Source organism: Lepidochelys olivacea, assembly GCF_965140295.1.
Source record: "Lepidochelys olivacea isolate rLepOli2 genome assembly, chromosome: 6".
Lineage (NCBI taxonomy): Eukaryota > Metazoa > Chordata > Testudines > Cheloniidae > Lepidochelys > Lepidochelys olivacea.
Genome location: NC_140416.1, coordinates 52,704,300 through 52,726,623, shown reverse-complemented (window position 1 = coordinate 52,726,623; position 22,324 = coordinate 52,704,300). Strand labels below are relative to the sequence as shown.

Here is a 22,324-nt window from a genome sequence, read left to right as displayed (position 1 = left end):
AAATCCAAATCTCTCCCACTCCCTACCTCTAATCACAGTAGTAACAGAGAACACATTCAAGCATCCCAAGACATGCTCCACAGTGCACTTTCCAAAGCAGTACCCAATGTCACTGAACCGTCCCATGACTTCTCTACTGAACTTTTCTGGAATGCAGGAAACTTGACAAACGTCCTTGCTCTGAAGGTACTTCTGTTTGACTTAGACTTTTGGGCAGTAGGATTGTTCCTAGCCTGAGGAGGTCTGAAACCTTAAATTTGACCCTGTAGGCATCTGGAAACCAGAGAAAAGAGCAAAGCACAGCAATGGTGTGGTCTCAGCAGGCCTGTGTTGCTGAACAGACAGGCTGTTTTAATCTGAATCAATTTAAGGTAGTTTTCTTTTTAAGAAAGGAATGAAACATCTGCCATAGGTACAGAAAATTATAGTAAACAAGCTTGGAGGCCATATGAATGTGCTCACAGAGGCTAAGTCCAAACCAACATATAGATTTAAGATTCTTCTAAAGTGGAGACATGCTTCCTGGAAGTCTGACTACTTGATAGGGTTTTCAGGCCCAGCAAATTCCACCAAATAAAACGAGGCAGAGAGTAGATGGAAGTAAACTCATTTCACAGAGATCATTTCAACAGCCTCAAGCTGCTAATGAATCTAGACCCTGCCAATGGGAGTTTGGGTCTACAATGACAGGCTTCAGAGTAGCAGCCGTGTTAGTCTGTATTCGCAAAAAGAAAAGGAGTACTTGTGGCACCTTAGAGACTAACCAATTTATTTGAGCATACCCCAAGCAAGATATGTTCATACTGGCATCCCACCTAAATAAAGGTAAGTGCAAAGAACTTGACTTAGGAATGAAAAATCAAATGCACAGCTACACGAGGAATAACTATCTAGACAGTAATACTGCTGAAAAGGATCTGGAGATTGTAGTGGATCACAAATTGAATGAGTCAATACAATGCAGATGCAAAAAAGGCTAATATTCTGAAGTGTATTAACAGGAGTTTTGTCAGTAAGAGACAGGGACAGAATTGTCCCACTCTGCTTGATACTGGTCAAGCCTCAGCTGGAATACTGTGTCCAATTCTGGATGCTATATTTTAGGAAAGATATGGACAAATTAGAGTGAGTTCATAGAACAGTAACAGAAATGATAGTTTTAGAAAATCTGACCTAGGAGGAAAGGTTTAAAAAAAAACAACTAGGCATTTAGTTTCAACAGAGGACTGAGTGGGAACCCGGTAAGTCTTCAAACATGCTAAGGGCTATTATAAAGAGGGTGGTGATCAATTTCTCCATGTTCACTGAAGGTAGGACAAGTAATGGGTTTAATCTGCAACAGCGGAGATTTAGGCTATATGTTAGGAAAAACTTGCTAACTGTAAGGGTAGTTAAGATCTGGAATAGGATTCTAAGAGAGATTGTAGAATCCCTATAATTGGAGGTTTTTAAAAACAGGTTGGACAAACACCTGTTAGTGATGATCTAGGTTTACTTGGTCCTAACAGCACAGGAAGCTGGATGCTGACTTCTCAAGTCCCTTCCAGTCCAACATTTCTATGAATTGTAGCATGGATCATTGCAATCAGCTGACCTAAACTCATGCCATTTCTATTAGAGGTGTATCTTTTATTTCCTATCTGAAACTTTGCTTGAAGTGTTGCTTTAGATAGTTAAATAGCTACAACATTGTCTTAATGGTGGCTGCTTCTAATTTGGAGATTAAACTATTAATTCTATATATCAGTAAAATAATCAGGGAGCTCCTACTGGAATGAAAGCCATTAGAAAATAAGATACTGTAATGTCCCATTAGTGAGCCATTACAAAATGGTCTTAAAAGTATGAAACTGTTTAAAACTACAGTAATGAAACAGTAAGCCACTCAAACAAAATTACAAAATGAATTTATTCCAAAAGCATAAGGGAAAGTTTACAGTTGAACAAGGTGATGCACAGGTGTCTCCAAAAGAATTCACTGCATCAGAAATTAAGAATGAAAGGAAGGGGGGGAAACTAGCTATTTCTGAGGCAGCAAGAACTTTGCTGAAGCTGCACCCATCTCTGAAAAAGATGTCTCAGAAGTTCTCATTGAAACTTCAGTGAGCAAAGAAGCTGCTTGCATCCAGTGATTAGAATATAAATGTGCTTACAAATAGGCTTTGACATTCATTTAGAAATCTTCAAATTATACAAATTATTGCCCTTTGTGAAACAGGCTGAATTTTCAAATGGAAATAACACATCGATCCTGTGCCTATTTTCAAAATGACATTTTGATCATGTCAATTTGTATTTGAAAGCCGAAGTTTAATTGCTCAGCTTCTTACTGACCATCTGAATTTAGCAAGTGTCTTGTAATCAGTAATGTAAGTTCAACTCAAGTGCTTATGGAATGTCCAAAGTTTACCACCACTGTTCCAAAGCTGCACAGAAATCAAGTTTGGAAACAGATTCTGTAGTTTGATAGTTTTGCTGTTCTGGCTTTTTTTTTTTTTTATTATTATTATTATTAAAGGGTCAGTTTTCTAGAAGATCTTGCAATAGTGCCAGAAATACAAATGATGCATTCCTCAGATTGCAGTGATAAATATCAGAGAATGTTAATGAAGACACCTGTGTCAGATTCACAAGCTATTCCTCACAAATACACATGAAACTAGTAGGAAAACATTACTTTTAGGCATTTGGTTTGGGGTATGGTCATCAAAATGTTGAAAATAAAAGTTAGGGAAATCTTCAGTCCTCTAAAGCCTAAGGTATTTTATGTCAACAGAATTTGTTAATATTTCTTCCTTCCCCACAGCTTTTCTCCATTTTACTATCACACCTTTTACGATATTCAATCTCTACGAATGACCTGAGGAGAAAGTAAAAAAGTTTAAAGTGGTGAAAATGTGTGTGTGTGGGGTGCGGGGGGGGAGAAGGGGGAAGAAGAGAACGACAAAACCAAACCTCTGTGCCAGATCTGCTCTTAAATAAAGTTGTATTTACTGGGTGTCCACTGTTAAATCAAAATCTTAGGTTACCATGAAGGACAAACTAGTACAGAGTCTTTAATTCTCCACCTGAATCAAATAACATAGCTGGATTTTTACAGTGGTACCCAAAATAAAATTTTATTTATATGTTTTTAAAATGCAGTTGGTATTGTTTAAAAAAAAAAAAATTTCAAGTGCCAAACAATCCAGAAATCTTCAAACGCACAGGAAAGAGCCAGGCCACTGCTGCTGTCCAACTGCAATTTATGAAGCTTAATTATTGCATCTGACTTTTCCCACTCCTGAAGTACTTCTAGTTTTTTTTTTTTTTAACTTGTTTTACTGAAATTTCATGGCATATGCATACATATTCATACTGAACATTAAAAACCCATTTGCAAAACACCACTTTTGTATTACAATGTAGGGAGAAGAGTAAGATGTACAAAAACAAAAACATCACATTCTCCACAACTTTAAGTTAAATGATTGCTTCATGCTACAAGCAAAAATTTGTATGTCCATGTTACAGACTTTAAAAATCCAGCATTTGTCTGAATAGTCAACGATTCTGTTATAAAGAGTAAATAAATGCTAATTTAATAATGGTACTCTTCTCCACATATTGCAAGATATTGTTACAGATGAGGAAAGGATTACTGCAGCTGTCAATCTTAATGGACGTGTACCTTTGTAGTCATCCCTTTCCTGTCCATTATTTAATATATAAACTCAATTACAATATAGTTTTAGTTGAGTAATAGCTGATTTTTAGGTTAATATACAAACTGTCAAGATGTAGTTTCAGATAAAACTATGCTGTTTTCCAATTCCGAATAAACCCTGAAGACACTTCTAAAATAACTCAAAATTGCTGACTAATCATCCAAAAATACAGTTGTAGTTTCACTATGGACAAGTTTTGTAGTCCGTTAGAAAAGTAGATCATACATACAAAGGTATAAAGAACATTTAAGTCAGTCTTTAGCAGAAGGCAGTCCTTGAAGGGATACAGTACTCCAGGCAATCCTTTGATGAGCAGTACTTTCACTTTTACTGGTGTTTTACCCCATAATGGCTCTGGAGAATGCAATGGTCTGTTCAGTAGATTCTTCCTCGACTGCGATTACCTCGTCCTCCCCAGCCTCTCCCTCGGCCACCCCGGAAACCACCTCTCTGCTCTGAAAATAAATGCAAACGTTTATCTTATACAGGTCTCTTGTGTTTGAATAGCTGATTAAAAATGAAATTGCAATATATTATCATGCCTGTTACAGCTGTTCTGTTTTAGGTACAATTACCTGGGCTAACCCCATCTACGCAACAGTACTTAAAACCTTCCAACAAGATTATATTATATTGGTTTAAAAGGTTCTCTGTATCAGTTTAAATTAAGAGTTTTTTTTGCCTATCCATCACAGTATGTCTCAAACACTGACTTCAAATGTGGCTAATCACCTCCTTAAAATTAAGCATATACTTAAGTGTTTTGCTGTACTGGTATCTTAATGTTTTCAGTTTAAGGCTCCAACACCACTGGAAGAACCAGAGGACATAAATGAACTGTTTGTATATTGGAGTCGGTTTTTCATTTAGCTCCATTAAGAATGAGTTTGATCTCACTGGAAGAACCAAAGTGTCTCAAGGTTTCTCAGGCTTCTGTTAGTAGCCTATCTAGAGTCTGATCCCAGTGGAAGCCTAAACACATCAAAACATTTTAGACCCCTACTATTTTTTCCTCCCCTTGTAATAGTTATTAAGCCTTTAAAATTACATTAAGCTTAACTCTACAAAGGGAAGGACAGAACTTTGGATATTTAAAATTAGACATATTTGAATGAAGACCTCAAAGTTGACCATCCTCAGAGGATCCTGCACTAACGGGGACAAATTAGATGAACAGAATCATTTCCAGCTATAATTTCTAAAATGATATTAAAAGTTAAGATAGCCTGTAGCCCTTAAGGGTCTGCCTACCATGTCTAAAACTGGTGTTGACAAAAATTACAATATTGGAGACAACAGAATTTTCTTTGTTAAGAACAGAACATTACTTTATATCATAATATAATGTGGAATCTCAGCTTTCAGACAATTTAATCCCCAGATCTGCAAGAGACCGGTGGCTGCTAAAATGATGTTGCAAAGTTGCTTAGTTATTAGGCTGGTAAACTTATCCTATTGCTAGACCAGTGATTTAAAAAAATATAGATACAATTACATGGAAAAATCATGACAGCAAATTCTGGATCATCTGAGGATCTGGAAAGGAACTTGCTTAACTGACATCCTTCCCAGAGGGGTATAATTCACCCTGCAAGGTTCTTCCAAACTCTCCAACTTACCATAAGAAAAGCTACCCAGGTTGCTACTGTATTTCCCACTGGGTGGGTTGTATATTTGCCTGGCATCCCTTTTTGGTCCTGCTGGAGCCTTCTTCGGTGGTGAACTTGAAGTTGTATCTTCACTAGTTCTTTTTTGACTACAAAGGCAAGAAAATATAAAGAGAAGTCTTTGAAAGATGCTGCACTATTCCCGAGGTAGTAAGTACAGACACAGTATGCTCACCCCCATAGATTAGCATTTATGAGCCAGTAGAGCTGTTAATGAAGACACTCTGGAAGATGGTATTGTAGAACCTTCCTAAAAGACTGATCCCCATTTTGATTAAATTATCTACTGTATCATCCCAGCAAGTCTTGACACCTTATACCACTCGCCAACAACTAGAGCTGTTATGTGGCTCACGGTGTGGGAAACTGGATTCTGAGACTACCACTTATGCACAATGCCTACAACGTACTATTATACAATTGTAACCTTAATTCCATCTAAGATTTTTGCATGCGAATCTTTGGTTTTTAGCTCATGTGCTGAACAACATATACTGGCAAGTTGTTGTACATCATAAAATAAAAATTCCACAATGTGTGTATGCAATAATATCACTTTAAGCAAGTTTTCCTGGTAACTCTTACCCTGCATCAGCCTTCTGTACAGGTTTCCAAGACAGCGTAACTGTGCTCTTGTAAGAAGGGGGAATGTGGAAAAGGTCCTAAACAAACAAAATTGTGGACATTTTACCACAAAATGAAGTCCACACCAATAATACTCCATAATCTTACCTATATTATGAGTCTGCATTAATCATACTTCCCTATTCCCCCAACCTCCTTCAAACAAGCTCTTTAAAACCAAAGATGTTAAGTCCTAGGATCCAGAAACAAGAATTACCTGGATGAACCACTTAAAAAAATTCAGCTACTTTATTCCATGCACTCTAATATGAAATTCTAATTTCATATGAACAGAAGTGTCTCATGCTATGATTCTGCACAGTATATTAATATGTGTACTGTACATTACTACAATGAATTACAATGGCTCCTGTGTGGATCTCTGCTATTCCTACCACGGTGCTAAGAAGCAGCATGGGATTGAGCAAAGAATTGGCTCACACTAGAGTGCCACGGTATGAACTTTGAAGGGAAAGCATAATCAAAACAATTTTCTTTAAAAACATTACATTAAACCTTAAGTCAGCATTTCAGGGATATATTTCTAACTATAGATACCGAAGCATTGAATGTTACGAGGCAAGACTTGCTCAATCCTTAACTTGCTTTTATGCTTAAATATCCTGTAAACTCCATCAAACCTGCTGAAATCAGACACAGCAAGTAAATCCTAAACTGAAAATCATTGTTATAGAACAATTGGCCCAAATTTCTGATCAAAATGACACTGCAAAGGACAACTGACCCATTATAGTGTTTTTTTTTAAGTAAATCTTCCCCTCATGATACTGAATCATCAATTTATTGGCCTACAAACAAAGGGCTGCAACACTTAAAATTCCAGCTCCTCAGCAGGGTAATCCACCCAATTCAAGGTGGCTGGATGTCTTGATAATGATGCCACAAACTTTATACAGTGAGCAGGTAGAGTACTGAAATGGATTTCAGTCAGCCAGTCACTGTTACTTTCAATTCAATAAGCCGTTTATTTATTAATTTCCATTGTTAGTTGCTAATATGTAGATCCAGAGAGTTCACAAAGGAAATGTACTCGAATGACAGAAGGGGAGCACTGATCTCCTCAGACCAGGAAATTAACAAAAACTTAAGAGAAGAACTTTAACGTAGTGCCAATGCTGAATTTGATTTACTCCACGGTAGAGATGACAGTGGAGCATCTTGACAACAACATTTGATCCCCACCTGGGAAATTTCTCAATAGCTCTCTGTTCCCGAGCCTTCTATTACAGACCTGTTCCATGTTTAGACATAACAGAAGATTTAAGGCTTACCTTGATTAAAACATTGATGTTATTAGTTATTTTCAAGGCGACCACTTTAATTTTGTTCTGCAAAAGGGGAAAAATACAGCAATTTTAGTGATTTGAGATTATGTCCGATGCATTTAGTGAAGACAGATATACTGGAATTTTACTGCACACCTCCAAATAAATTTCTATGACCTTGATGAGAGATCTATAGCAAATTTCTGTAAATGACTTAGCTGTTATAATTTTTAGTTCTCAGTAATTTTGCATTTAATGAAAATCAGTTGGCTATAGAATTCCAGGATCTCCAATTTTCTACCATTCTTTGTTCAATACATTTAGGTGTCTCATTCAAAACAAAATGTATGGTGTGTAACTAGGCCAAACAGACACAATCTGTGGGTGAACAAAACACTACTATAATCTGAAAGCCAAAGTTCAACTGTGACCTGTTGATCTAGCTGCATGTGGTTATGGCTTAGAAGTGTCCCCCCCATCTCCAGAAGTGGCACCTGGATAGATGACATTGCCTGTCACGCATCCACTTGTATCTATCTGCCCCAATTCAGGTTTGCAATACAAACCCAGTCAAGAGAGCGTAACTGAAACAAATGCAGGAACTAAGGGATGTTCAACAGTAGCAGCCCAGCAAAAACCTTTTGCAGAGAACTCTCTGTCACTGTCTTGTTTCAATATGCAAGGAAGATTGGCCATGATCAGGCATAACTACTGAATAATCAGATACTGACTTCGGAAGCTAGCATCACTGGTTTTTTGTATGTGGAGTAACATTGCTTTTGAAATCCATGATTGGTGCTGCAACAGATGGGAAACTTAACTGCTTAGAGAATTGCAGGACTGTCACATTGACAAGCCCAGGACACTGAACACTGCTTTCTGGTATAAAGCGTTGGTAAACTGCCTTTATTTAAATAAATAAATAAATAAATAAATAAATTTGAGGATAATGCTCCTGAAAGTGACAGAGCACTGGTTAGAGACAAGCAACAGTACAGTGAGGTACTATGCCAGCTTCTCTCTGCAGCTCTGCTAAGCCAGTTCAATCTTCTCTGTTGCCCTCACTGTTCTAGTGCTTGGCCACTGTACAGCTCTGGTAATGAGCCTCAGTCCCAATCTGCTGCACTCCCTGCTAATCAGTGCACCCAAGTCCTGATTTCCAGCATCCTCTGGCACTGCAGTCCTGTGCTCTCACACAGCTCTTTCAGCTTCCTTGACTGCTGACCTGCAGCACAGTTGGTACTCCAAACTTGGACATGGCCAAAGGCACCTAATTTAGTACTTTTGTAGTACTGAGAAATATCATCAACAAATTTGAGTTCAAATTCATTTGCACATGAGAAGAATTGAACCTGGGTCTGTAGAGGTAAGAGAATGGTGCATTCATACATGCTGTCATCTAGCACTTAATAAATCTAGAAAACATTTGCCACTTTCCAGACCACGAAACAAAGTTTATTCAAACTACAAGAGCTTTCTCGCGTCTAAAATACTTGCTATCAGCTGTATTGATAGTATTTGCCTGACATGCAGTGTCAATCTACATTCATTTAGTAGGCTTAAGCAGCATAGTGACAGTCATTTCCCAGTATCATTCAATTTTAGTCATCTCAGCATAAAAGGCTGGCTTTTATAATGGTTTGCAATAGCTATTCAGTAGAATTGATAAGAGAACTGCTTCCAGGGAATACATACCTCTTCTGTTTTTAAGGCTTCACCTGTTTTTCCTTGAAGTGCCAGACGAAGCTGTCGTATATAAACCTGCAACCCTCGGGCAAAATACTGTAGCCTAACAGAAAAATGAGTTTAAAGTATTTAATGAACCCCAATCAAGCCAAGCACAAAACTTCACACATTCCTGTAAAAGAATAGCACAAGCAAAAGGAAAACCGTGATATGACAAGAGTGTTTTTATTTTTAAATAAATGCTGAAAACATTTTTCAATCAGTTCATTATTTTGCTTTCTAATCTGATTTATGCTTCTCCCGCACCCGAACAGTTCAGCAGAGGAAGGATCAATAATATTCTACACTGACACTTCCAGTATGTTCATTGCAGCTGGGTTTGCAGCTAAAGTGATCATTCCAGTCTCTCATGCATTACCTGATTTTGAAGTCTTTCAATTTCTCTGCATTGAGCTTGGACGTGAGGAAGTCTGGAAGCTTTCGCCCCAGCTGATGAAAGCTATACAACAAACACTCCACATAGCTGAACTGCAACTTGGGCTCTTCATTACCTGCATTTTCCCCATTCTCTGCTTCCTCTGGAGGAAGTGGCATGTACTCCTGATGAACACCAAGCAGAACAGATACATGAGACACTTTCACTCACCTGTTCCCTTTTCTCCACTTTTTGCATCCCACCCACTTTCACAGGAGGGCAAGGCTACGAAAAATAAAACCTCAATATAGGAAATAAACAGCATTACCAAATCAGTTAGCTAAATATGTAAGCAGGTTAGCAGTCTAATCTATTTACCAGTTTCTCTTGAATGTATGGTCATACAAAACTTCTCTTTAACTTCAGCGTTTGGAAACAGCCAGTCCAGCAAACACCTAACTTATCAATACCACTCTGTGCATTGTTGGATTGTAGGGAGGACAACTAACATTTTTTCTATAGGCTCTGCTGCAGTCTTGTACAGACTTCAACTAGTTTAAGCTACATTACATAGAGCCTTATCTATTCTGACAATTCTAACAGAGTCTCCCTTCATTGCACTAGCTCCATGTTACTATCATTTGTTTCCAGGCTAGTGCAGATCAGCTACCAACACTTTTATCAGCATCTCAACTATACCTGCTCTGAGCCAGTAAGTGTCTGTGGTAGCCCTGCCACTACTGCCAGCACGGACGGATTTTAAGATCATCATACAAACACAAACCGTACTACTTTCTTCAACTTGGATCAAAAATGGTGTGTAGAGAAATCATCCAGTTCTGCAATGCTATGGAAAGATTCAAAGTGGGCAAAGAGATCTTTGCACTTATTTGTCTTGAACAGAAGAATAACCAGGGGTAACTACCTTTACAGGAAGGGACCAAAGATAAATGGGTAATAAGCAACTAAAGGTCACTCACTTTTAGGAGTGCATTTTTTATTATTGTATCACAGCAAAAGTCTGCCTTACCAGTAATTTATCAAAAAGCTTCTTCAAGTTTGATTCTAACTTTTCCATGTCACCACAAAACGAACTCATTTCAGCAAGTAGTTTCAATACCTACAAACAAGAACAGCTCTTGGTAAAGCTAAGAGTTATAATCACATAGTTGCATAATTTTAAATAAAAGTGGATTGCAACATTAACATGGCTTCTTCAGCATATCACAACATTCATTTGCCACAAACATCAATCATGATTTTGTAAAGTCTATAAAATACAACTCATGCCAGGTGAGGGACATCTTACCTTTAATGCAGGCTTTAAGTACCAGAGATTTGTAGAGAACTAAAATTAACATGTGACAGTAATATTTATACATGTATCTTAACAATTGTTAAGCAGTGAATGCCAGACTAAGCTTGTCTGAACCTCCTGTCTGCAGTCTACCAGATATTCATTCAAGCCTCCTTCCTCAATGCATTTAAGTTCCTCCTAAAGCCTCACTCCCTCCATGATATCCACAAGAAGTGACAATAAAAGTAATGAATATAAAAAGGTATTCAAGTTATTCCCTCCTGGCTTCTCAGTGCCTCTTGTCTATCTGGCTCTTTCAGCTTGTAAGCTCTTTCAGGCAGGAATTTTTCTTTTGTTTGTTTTGCACAGCACAAGCACATTGCTGATAAAGAGGTAACTCTGAGGGGACTATTTAGAAGACAATGTGAAGGAATAGCAACAGCTTGGAAAGTTCAGTGAGGTTACCACATGACTAATGACTATAGTCATTATTCCTCTTAATTAGGGTAAGGCTTTTGCTTTCTGTATTTACTCTTAGGCATTAGAAGGTTCTGCTCAACCCAGCTCCATCAGCTGGCAGAGTTCTGTGATCTTTCCTCATGTTATTAACTAGAAGAGCCATAGAACAGTAGATCAGCAAATTGCTGGAAAACACACTGAAGTTTTTACAATCTCAAGAGTGTTATGCAGAGAAACACTCACTTCTGCAATAAGCACTATGATGTGTATATTTGAGGTTTATTAGCTCTTACAGGCTTAGCTTACCTCTAACTGGATATCAAGGCCCTCCACTGGAGTAGTCAGGGAACTGAGGTTTGGTAACACATGCTCGCAGAAGTAAGTCACAAACCTTGTAGAATGAACATTTTTCTGTAAAAGTTCAGAAAGACACTAAGGTTACTGCAGGAGTTTGATTTAATTTTTTCCCACCTTCCCTGCCCAATGGACACCCATCATTTTGCTACCCCTTAGCTAATTTCTCCCTTCAAAACACACGGGCCCTTCCAGCTAAGAGTGGTGCCTAGGCTACAGGTGATTTTGATAAAATTGCAAATGCTTATTTTTTCCTATCTGTAACAGTTCCATTTCCCGGAAAACAGGCTTTAAACTACTGCAGTATGCCTGGCAATGGACCGAGTTAATCAATGTTTAAATTTAAATCCATCAGCAGAACATTTGTCTATTGGACTCTGCTCTCACCTCTGCAATATTCCTAACCCTCACTGAGAATGGAGCAAGAGGGTGAACTTAGGATTCAAATCCAGCTCTCTCTCTTGACAGCAGATAGTGCTAGGTCAGCCCAGTGGATATGAGGTAAGACACTATGTACAATTAATAGCATACCTGGCAAATATTCACTTTTTATGTCTAAAGAGGGGATTGTTACAAGATTCTAAAGTCTGAGCCAAAAAAAATACAACCCAGGAACTTTTGCAAGGGCTCATCCCTCTCTGGTTGTGTGAGTGCCAGTGTTTTAAAAAGAAGTTATTAACCTATTTCTGAAGTTAGGCTGAAGCCTTTTTTCAATGACTCTCTTTCAGTACAAGTGGTAATCTGTGTCTGATATAGTTGAGAGATGGCGCTTTCACTTGGCCAGAAGTCCTTGCCCATGACCTTAAATCCTGCCTTTATCTTATGATGACTTTCCCTTGCAAGACTGGAGCAAAAGCTGACAAAAAACTCTTTTGAACACAGGATGTCTCAGAAGTTGCACAGTTCCTTCTGTGCTATAGGTACCAAAAGAAACCACCACATTTTCCTTTAAGAGAGACTGTCAAAGTCTCCTGGAGTGGAGGAGTGCATCAAAAACAGTTAAATCAGTGAAAGTGTTAGAATTTCAGCGGATTCTCCATTTTACAAGATGGGGAGCTAGGGTTCAGAGATTAAATAACCTACCAAAGATCACAAAGGAACTCTGTGACACAGCCACAAATACAAGCCAGTGCTTTAATTACAAGGACATACTTCCTTTCCCATACCCCTCTTATAATGTTGACTTGTGATGTTTTCTGAAAGAGCAGTTCCTAAAAATTACATTGGGCACATAGAGCCAAGGCAACAGAATTGCCCATCTGCCAGGGATGCTAACAATGAGAAGAAAGAATGGTATTAAAAGCCTTCTGTAACCATGGAAGAAAGTTATCTTTACTAAATTAAGCCTAGAAATTGCACAGAGTTTATTAGAGAGAGAGCGCCTAGAATCATGTTGGCAAGATTCTCTTCCATAACCAATAAAGAAAATTTCAATTCTCTCAGCTAACACACTAAGACAAATACCACATCTGCTGACGAATAGAGGTGGGAGACTGAGACATCATTCACATCAAATTCTTCAATTTGTGAGAAAGCAGGAACTTAAGGAAGACGCAAGTTCTTATGATTTACAAATCTGAATGGAAATTCTCCAGAACAGATCAGTCCAAAATACATGTAAGACTTAGGTCAGAGAAACTGCTGACTATAAGTCACAGCTGTGCAATCACTCTGACACAGCTAGTCATGACTTTGAAGACATTACAGTCCGCAGCTTTAATATCGTACTAACTATACAAAGGAAAGAAATACATACTGAGAAGAGTGGCACTGCCTGCCGAGTGCACTGCAAGAGTCTGTCCACACAATCTGGATCGGACGGATTAAACGTTTGCTCCAGGTCAGCTTGTTCAGCCACCAGTTCCACCAGTTGCTGCCTCCCGCTCACTGTCTGTAAGCTTTTTAAGCCAGATAATATCTTCATGAAAAGGACAAATTCCTCACCCGTCACATCTTCAAGGACCTTAAAATAAAAGCAGAAAACAGAATCCCACTGAGGCAATTTGTAATACCCGTCTCCTATTACACTTAAGTTGGTAAATAGCACTGTTATCCAATAGTACAGTTTTAGCTCCCTACATTTTTTAAAAAATGGGAAAACATACAGTATCTCTGTATATGCCTCTGGGTTAAAGTAACGAGAGGGTGCCACAGACAGAAATGCTATCAAATTGAGCATAGGACCTCACTTTGCTCAGCCAATTATTTTTAAATATCGACTCTCTTTAGATTACTAACAAAAACTTGAATGTCTAAAACTGAAAGAACTTTAACCATGTAATTTACTTCTTATTGTTTGGTCAGTTTTCTTGATTTTTGCATTTCTCTCAGTCTGGACAATGAAAACAGATTATAAATAAAAGTGGACAAAATAGTTGTGTCTGCATTGACACAGTCACATAATGCTGTAACATCTGGGTTGCAAACACAGAAGCATAGAATATCAGGGTTGGAAGGGACCTCAAGAGGTCATCTAGTCCAACCCCCTGCTCAAAGCAGGGCCAATCCCCAATTTTTGCCCCAGATCCCTAAATCCCCCCTCCCCCCCAAGAACTGAACTCACAACCCTGGTTTTAGCAAGCCAATGCTCAAAACAACTGAGTTATCCCTCCCCCAATCACAGAATCATGTATACAGTCCCATAACTGTGCATGGCGTTTTAAACAATCGAATACTGGAAACCTTTCTATTACAAAAAAAGCTGATTTAACAGAACCTAAATTTGGAGTGAAATACAACACTTACCTTCTTTGATTCAGTTAATATGAGCTCCTCTACTTCCTTTGTTAACACTTCTTCAGGAAGGGTCTTGAGTTTGGTAGAGAGGAACTTGATAGCTCGTTCTCTCACAATATCCTCTCCTTGAAGAATCTGACTGAACAAGCCTCCCAGTGTCCCTGAAATCCAAACAATTACATTAATGCAAACCGTTCAACAATTTTATCATTATGATATACAGTAAAAAGAAAAACTACTTTCCAAATTGGAAAAGCTCCAGAACTTATTTTAAAATTGCTAGTTTTAGAAACAAGGTAAACATACACCACAGCAGAAAGAAATAGCTCTTAAGGGCATAGATCATGCCTTCCTGTATGTTTGCATATCAAACACCACATTTTGGGTGCCACTATATTACAAAGTTGTAATGGCTCTGTATTTACATAAGCCAAACAGCTCAAGATCTGTGACACAGAACAGCAAGTGATAACATTTGCTTAAAATTCTACACTGCCCTGCAGCAGATTCAAGGAGTGAGATCAGGAATGGTTTTTGTAACTTATCAACGATTGGTGAGCACTTTAAACAATAACATTATATATAAGAGTCTGCTATTTACCTTTAGCATCCATCTTAAATATACTTAACAGAGCATTGTTCACCAAGTTGAATTCTGCGGAATCATCTGGGGAAGAGAAAATTCAAAGTCATGCATCTTTCTGATATGCTGAAGTAAGGGCAAGAATAAGAGGTCAAAAGAATACTTCAGCATAATACAAAAAGGTTTCTAACTCCTGACATCTGGTTACAAAGAGCAAGTCACTGCAGAGTTTAAATGTTTAACAAATATTTCCTGTCATCCTGGCATATTTGCACTGCAGATATAAGATGTCAACGACAGGGGAAAAGAAATGGAGCAAAAACAGGATATGAAGACAACTGTGACAGATTGCTACATAACAAGCTAATGAATCAACAGAGGAATTCAGTTTCCACAACTATAACTCTCTTCAACCAAACCAGCCACAAACATACATGTAACAGAAGCACATGGCAGCAGGAAATAGGCAAGGAAATCATCAGTACACGTTACCTGACTGCAGAAGCTGGGTCAGTATGTCTGCCACCCGGGGAAGATTATCTCCTGTGGCAAACTGAGGCAGCTCCTTGATTGCTTGGCGTCGGATCTGTCAAAATGAAACACTGTCATCATCTGAACAGAAGAGTCAAAATCTTAGCACATAATTACAGGCAGATTAGAATCAGTGCAGTCTCAAACAAGGTTCAGAAGAAAAACAGCTGAATGAGAAAAACAATCATGCGTTTGGTATCTAAACCAACGAAGAGTAAGATGATTTAGGGCTAGTCTACACTGGCAATGCTAAAGTGCTGCTGCGACAGCACTTTAACGTGCCTTGTACGGTCGTGGCACAGCATGGGGGGAGAGAGCTCTCCCAGTGCTCTAAAAAACCCACCTCCGCGAGGGGCGTGGCTTCCAGCACTGGTGCACTGTCTACACTGGCGCTTTACAGCGCTGAAACTTGCTGCGCTCAAGGGGGTGTTTTTTCTCACCGCTGAGTGAGACAGTTGCAGTGCTGTAAATTGCCAGTGAAGACGAACCCTTAGTGTGTGACTTCTGCTATCTTTTACTTCCAGTAGCATCCCTGAATTAAATGCTGAACTCAAATATTCTGAATTGCAGATGCTGATGTGAACTGCAGAACCCATGTGAGGTTTCTGATTTATCTAACTGTGCTGTGCCATTAGTTCCATACCGAAAAGTCTCTGCCCCAGCTATTAATCAGACACTAGTGACAGCTCAAATTTCAACATTTATGGTTGGTTTGGAGAAGTCTTATGAACAGATATTTGCAGATTATAAAATAACTATGATTTCATCTTGAGCCTAATTTTGTTGGGAAAATGCCATTTTAACAGATTCTTTAAACGCTTACATAAAAAAAATCACTAACGGATCAAAACCTCACGAACCAAATTTGGATTAAAAAATAATACAACTTCCATCCTTTATCTGATCATTTTCTACCACTTCTAGATAGGTATTATGGGCTAAAACAGAAAGGATAGGTTCGTTTAGTGTACAAGACAGAGCCAGAAATACTGGGTTTTCTTCCCAGCACAACTGAGACTTCCTGTCTGACCTTGTGCAAATCACCTAAGTCTCGTTTCCAGAGGTGCTTAGCCTACAGAATCCCCCTCAAAGCAAACCAGAGTTGTGGGTGCTTAGGATGCCTGGAAAATCAGGTGTTTTTTTTTATTTTCTGCCTCATGTTTCCACTGTGTAAATGTAAAATGGTAGAAATATTTCCTTACCTTCAAGAGAAGATGTAAGGCTTAATACATGTAAAGTACTTTGATATAAAAAAAGTGTTAGGAACATGAAAAGTATTTTTAGTTCAGTCTCTGGCTAGAGAATTTTTTCCTGTAACTAGAAAGCGCCGAGTCACAAGGGATGGTGAAGAAAAAAACCCAACAAAGATTTAGCCGGTGATAGAAGATGAGTACAATTACAATGTGTTCTTCAGACATTATTAGCATTATCATGAGCTAAGTGACAGGCATCTGTAGGAATCAGCTTACTTCACCCAAAGTGATAAGAATTGCTTTGACTGAAATAAGAGGAAGGCACTAATGTAGTGTTAATTTAATTATAATTTTATGACACACAGACATAATACGTTTGGAAACATATGGACACTGAAGTCCAATTTTTTGGAGGAAAATACTTATATAAAATGGGAGAGGAATAAAAGGGAGCACAAAATAAAACTCAATATAGCAGCATGCTACAAAATGTCCAGCATGTATCCTTACAGAAACATCTTCATCTTCACAGAGGTCCAGTTGGGCATTGATAGCTGAATCAGCCAGCTCAGGGAAATGTTTGAAGAACTTTGGAATAAACTGTGCTGCTAGCCTCTTCTCCTTGGCACCTCCCTTTACGCCATCCAATATCACCTGATAAGCATCTTTATGCTAGAAGAGAAGACAGACTATATAAAGCAGAGCATACTTTGGATTTCCCTAGGACCTAGAAAGGACTTTTTACTCTCAGTTGCACTTCAGTTTCATCATTAATACAGCAACCTATTTACAAAAAGTTCACGTATATTAATGATAAATTAACTGGACTATAATTTTCTTTGGCATAACTGTACTGGCTACTAATCAAACCAACAAAATTATTGACCAAAAAATAAAGGCTGCATTTAAAGAAAAAAATTACTGTCCAAAGCACCAATAAGGTAGGAAATGGCCTTATGGTATTCTACTTCTTATGAGTGGCAAAATTTCCACTGACTTCAGTAAGAGTAGATCAGGTACTTAACAGACAATTGGATGAGTAAATCACCTTCTGTTCAGCTGAATAACGTTAAATTTTTATTTATACCATCTAAGAGCCAAATGCTGCAATCAGATCCACATGAGCAGACCCTAAAACACAAGCAGGGTCACAATGAACTTGATGATTACCAGGGTTCCATGGCAGGATCAGAACCTGGAAATCTACTATCTAGACAGGGGAAGGAATTATTATTTGTAAAAGCTATAAGAACTACAATAATTAGTTTCTCTCTCAGATCAAGTTTGACATTTGATCTTTCACCTGGCCTTGCCAAGGCATTTTTTTTTAAATTAATCTAGCAACCCAGGAAATTCTACTGAGAAGCTTTTCTTTTCATGCTCCAAAGATGACTGCTGGCCAGAACTGGACAAGCAATCTTTCTGTCCCCAAATTGTACATTAGTACGTGACAGTAATTCACAGATGAATAATTATATTGCTCTTAATCAAATAATTGTTCTTACCACCTGTATTTTAAATAAACTATTGAACATAATTTCTATACTTGGAATTATGTTTTCTCTCTGACCAGTAACCCCTCAGTTGTCATTTACTTTGACTGTTTTCATTTTCACTCCTACATCTGCTTAGATGTTCAATACACACAGGCCCAGATCCTGCAAGCTCTTCTGCACATCCTTAACTCTACTTGTTTATGTAAAGTTATGCAGGATGGAAACCTTAAAATTCTAGCGGAAGTTTCCCAAACAACATACTATAACTGGAGCAAAAAATCCGAATACTTTATTTTAAAGAAAATGAACTGAGTTCTATTTTTAACACCCTACTCTCCTCAGTGTTGCAGAAAGGATGCTTTACTTAGCACAGCCTGTTCTGTGTGGCGATAATAAATTTAAAAGCTGTAAGACATGTCTTTTTTTCTTTTTATGACTGCCACAAGTTTTTCTGGGTCAAACACTGATCAAAGCAGGTCTGTTTTCTGAGACTGAGTTAATAACTCCAACCACCTAACACCACATTTAAAAGAGAGCCTCAGGCCTGACAAGCAGGACAGAGCTTCAAGGAACTGATTTTTCAGAGGTGATGGCTACCCACAACACCCAATAAAACGGAACAGGAGCAGTGGGGGCTGCGCACTTCTGGAAATCAGGCCTTCAACGTCCCGGAGAAACGTTGGCTACAAAACCCTTTCACGCCTGAGATCAAAGCGGCGTGTCACGAATGCAAGGTCGAGTCCCCCCTCCAACAGAAGGAGGCCGGGTCTGCAGCCACAGCAAACGGCCGGAGAAGAGACGAGGGCCAGGCTAACGCCACTGGCCCAGGCGGGCGCGCTGGGCGGCGTGCGCAATATTTTCATCAGTTACTTTTTTTTGCTTAACCCGCTGCCCGCCAACCTGCTCAGCCCCTGGCCGATCCCCCACTCCTGCCCCCCCCCCGCCCCAGCAAGCCGCCCCTCCACCCTCATCCCGCTCCTTCCAGCCCGGGCCAGGCCTGCGCCCCGCAGCTTCCCCCCAGCCGGGAGCCGCCGCACTCGAGCCCGGGGCTTTCCGGGGCCGTGCAGGCCGCGGCCGGGACCCACCTGCCCCGCGGTCTCGGTGGCATCGGCCAGGATCCCATAGTTGCGGTAAAGCTCCTCCACGGTCGGCATCGTGCGGCGCGGGCCGGAGCTGGAACCGAGGCCGCCGCGGCTCAGGGCTGCTTCTCCGGCGGCTGCTGCTCAGGCGTCTACCGCCTCGGCCGCTGCGACTGCTGCTGCGGCTGCTGCCCCCGAGCGAACGCGCTCAGCCCCGCGCCTCCTGCGGCAGCGACCCCTGCAGGCGCGGCGGACTCACTGCGGCCGGGCGGGGGCGCGCTCGGGAGCGCGCCCCTGGGCAAGAGCCCGGCCGGCGGACTGGCCCCGCGGGCCGCCTCTTGCGCAGTGTTGCAGGCCGGGGCAGCAGCTGCTGCTGTCCTGCTGGTCCCCCAGGAGCAGACCCTTGCCCTCCCCAGCTGCCCCCAGCGGCGCCTCCGCCACAGGAACAGCTGCAGGGACCCCTGGCAGAGCCCATGCCCACCCCCAGCCCTGCGGGGAGCCTGTCCTCTGATCGCCTCGGGGCACTGCAGCCCTGGGCTTGGCCCCAGCTGCTACCCAGGGGTGTCATTAGCCAGCAAGGCCTTGTCCACACACAGACACAGGTGGAAGGTGCAGAGCGGGAGTTGCGGGCTTTGGTGTGTGGCTGCTCGGAGGGGCTCATGAGTGGCGTGATCCTGCTGTAGCGTAAACTGGGTGTGTTCCACAGGGTGCAGCTAAACAGTGCTTAATTTGTAATGAAAGAGCTGCTGAGGCTCAAGCAATTTTTTTTTACTTTCATAACTGACATGGCAAGCAGGGTTACAAACTGCCAAGCCTAGAGGTGTTGGACATGGGCTGTGGGTGCACCCCAGCTTGGGGAGGGTAGCTTGTGGCCCAGCCCAGCCCACCCCACCCAGTCTGCCCAAGACCTGGAGCACTGGGTGGGCCGTGCAGCTGCCAGTGACTGGCAGGCGGGCGATGTGAGCACTGGCTCCAGCCACCCAGAGCCCCTGGCAACACGCCGGCCCTCACTAGCCCCAGCTACAGGGGAAGAGCAGCAGAGCGCCAGCAGGTAGCAGGAGAGGGCCTGGGGGTGGAGCATGGGCAGGGCCATGCAGGGCTGTTTGAGGAGGCTTCGCCTCCCCCAGCCTGTGATACCCACCACCCATGGTGCTGGGGCTCAACCCTGGCACAAATTAGGCACTGTAGCTAAACCAAAAGAAGCTGCTTCACTCTGATCCACCTGTCGATTGCGGACTATCTAGATGGCACATGGCTCCATTCCTGCAGCTGCTAGGACCTGGGAGATGGAGAACTCTGGAGAAATTCTAGATGGTCCAGCATGCAATAGCCTGTCTATCTGCTGAGTAATGGGTTAATGAGAACATATCAGGCCAATGAGAATACCAATACTTCCTCCACACTGTCAATCTGAGTCCTGAACATGCACCCTCAATACCTTCTACTTAAAAACCAGGAAAAAAACCCCACACACACATTTTTAAATGGGGTCAGGGTTGCATGTGATCACAAGTGCAGCTGTTCAGCAATGCCCTATACTTCTTATCCCCTTCCAGAACATGAACTTGTTTCCCCAGATTCACATACCCACTGAATGTATCCGATGAAGTGAGCTGTAACTCACGAAAGCTTATGCTCAAATAAATTGGTTAGTCTCTAAGGTGCCACAAGTACTCCTTTTCTTTTTGCGAATACAGACTAACACGGCTGCTTCTCTGAAACATGTCATTATGCAAGGCACTGCATTTAGCCGTATGGAGTGGAAATCTATCAACTTCATGAAAAAACTCGTACAGATACAGACAGACATCATCTTCCTTTCCAAATGCAAACAGATGGACTTCATACCAAAAGGACTGCAGGTAAAAAATCCATTACAATCTACATACCACACAGACTATGCTGACAGCTTGTACCACACGCTCTCAAAGAAACTGTGGAACCACCTGATCAACATCCTCTACAGCAAACAGGGAAAGATTAAGAATGAGCTCTCAAAACTGGATACTCTCATAAAAAAACAACCTTCCACACAAACTTCCTCGTGGCTGGACTTTACAAAAACTAGACAAGCCCTTTACAATACACACTTTGCTTCTCTACAAAAGAAAAAGGACACTAAACTATCTAAACTACTACATGCCACAAGGCCAGAGCAATGGTTCCCTTAACCCAACCAGCAATATTGTTAATCTATCCAACTATACTCTTAGCCCAGCAGAAGAATCTGTTCAATCTCGGGGCCTCTCCTTCTGCCCCTCCACCCCCACGAACATGATACAGTTCTGTGGTGACCTAGAATCCTATTTTCGACATCTCCGACTCAAGGAATATTTCCAATACACCTCTGAACAATGTACTAATCCACAGAGACCTTCCTACCAACACTACAAAAAGAAGGATTCTGGGTGGACTCCTCCTGAAGGTCGAAACAACAGACTGGACTTCTACATAGAATGCTTCCGCTGACATGCACGGGCTGAAATTGTGGAAAAGCAGCATCACTTGCCCCATAACCTCAGCTGTGCAGAACACAATGCCATCCACAGCCTCAGGAACAACTCTGACATCATAATCAAAAAGGCTGACAAAGGAGGTGCTGTCGTCATCATGAATAGGTCGGAATATGAACAAGAGGCTGCTAGGCAGCTCTCCAATACCACTTTCTACAAGCCATTACCCTCTGATCCCACTGAGGGTTACCAAAAGAAACTACACCATTTGCTCAAGAAACTCCCTGAAAAAAGCACAAGAACAAATCTGCACAGACACACCCCTGGAACCCCGACCTGGGGTATTCTATCTGCTACCCAAGATCCATAAACCTGGAAATCCTGGACGCCCCGTCTTCTCAGGCATTGGCACCCTGACAGCAGGATTGTCTGGCTATGTAGACTCCTTCCTCAGGCCCTACGCTACCAGCACTCCCAGCTATCTTCGAGACACCACTGACTTCCTGAGGAAACTACAATCCATTGGTAATCTTCCTGAAAACACCATCCTGGCCACTATGGATGTAGAAGCCCTCTACACCAACATTCCACACAAAGATGGACTACAAGCCGTCAGGAACAGTATCCCCGATAATGTCACGGCAAACCTGGTGGCTGAACTTTGTGACTTTGTCCTCACCCGTAACTGTTTCATATTTGGGGACAATGTATACCTTTAAACCAGCGGCACTGCTATGGGTACCTGCATGGCCCCACAG

General features: G+C 41.0%; 1 protein-coding gene across 1 annotated transcript; it reads right to left on the bottom strand.

Annotated features, from left to right (window-relative positions):
• Positions 1 to 1,890: 1,890 nt before the first annotated feature.
• API5 (apoptosis inhibitor 5) lies at positions 1,891 to 19,321 on the bottom strand. Its single transcript, XM_084632708.1, has 14 exons — positions 19,120 to 19,321; positions 17,049 to 17,210; positions 15,307 to 15,400; positions 14,833 to 14,898; positions 14,241 to 14,392; positions 13,252 to 13,458; positions 11,448 to 11,552; positions 10,416 to 10,505; positions 9,389 to 9,570; positions 8,980 to 9,073; positions 7,291 to 7,347; positions 5,960 to 6,036; positions 5,327 to 5,463; positions 1,891 to 4,162 (listed from the first exon to the last, which is right to left on the bottom strand). The coding sequence occupies exons 1-14, from the start codon at positions 19,186 to 19,188 to the stop codon at positions 4,083 to 4,085; spliced, it is 1,572 nt and encodes a 523-aa protein (XP_084488834.1). The 5' UTR covers positions 19,189 to 19,321; the 3' UTR covers positions 1,891 to 4,082.
• Between the last annotated feature and the right edge of the window lie 3,003 nt (positions 19,322 to 22,324).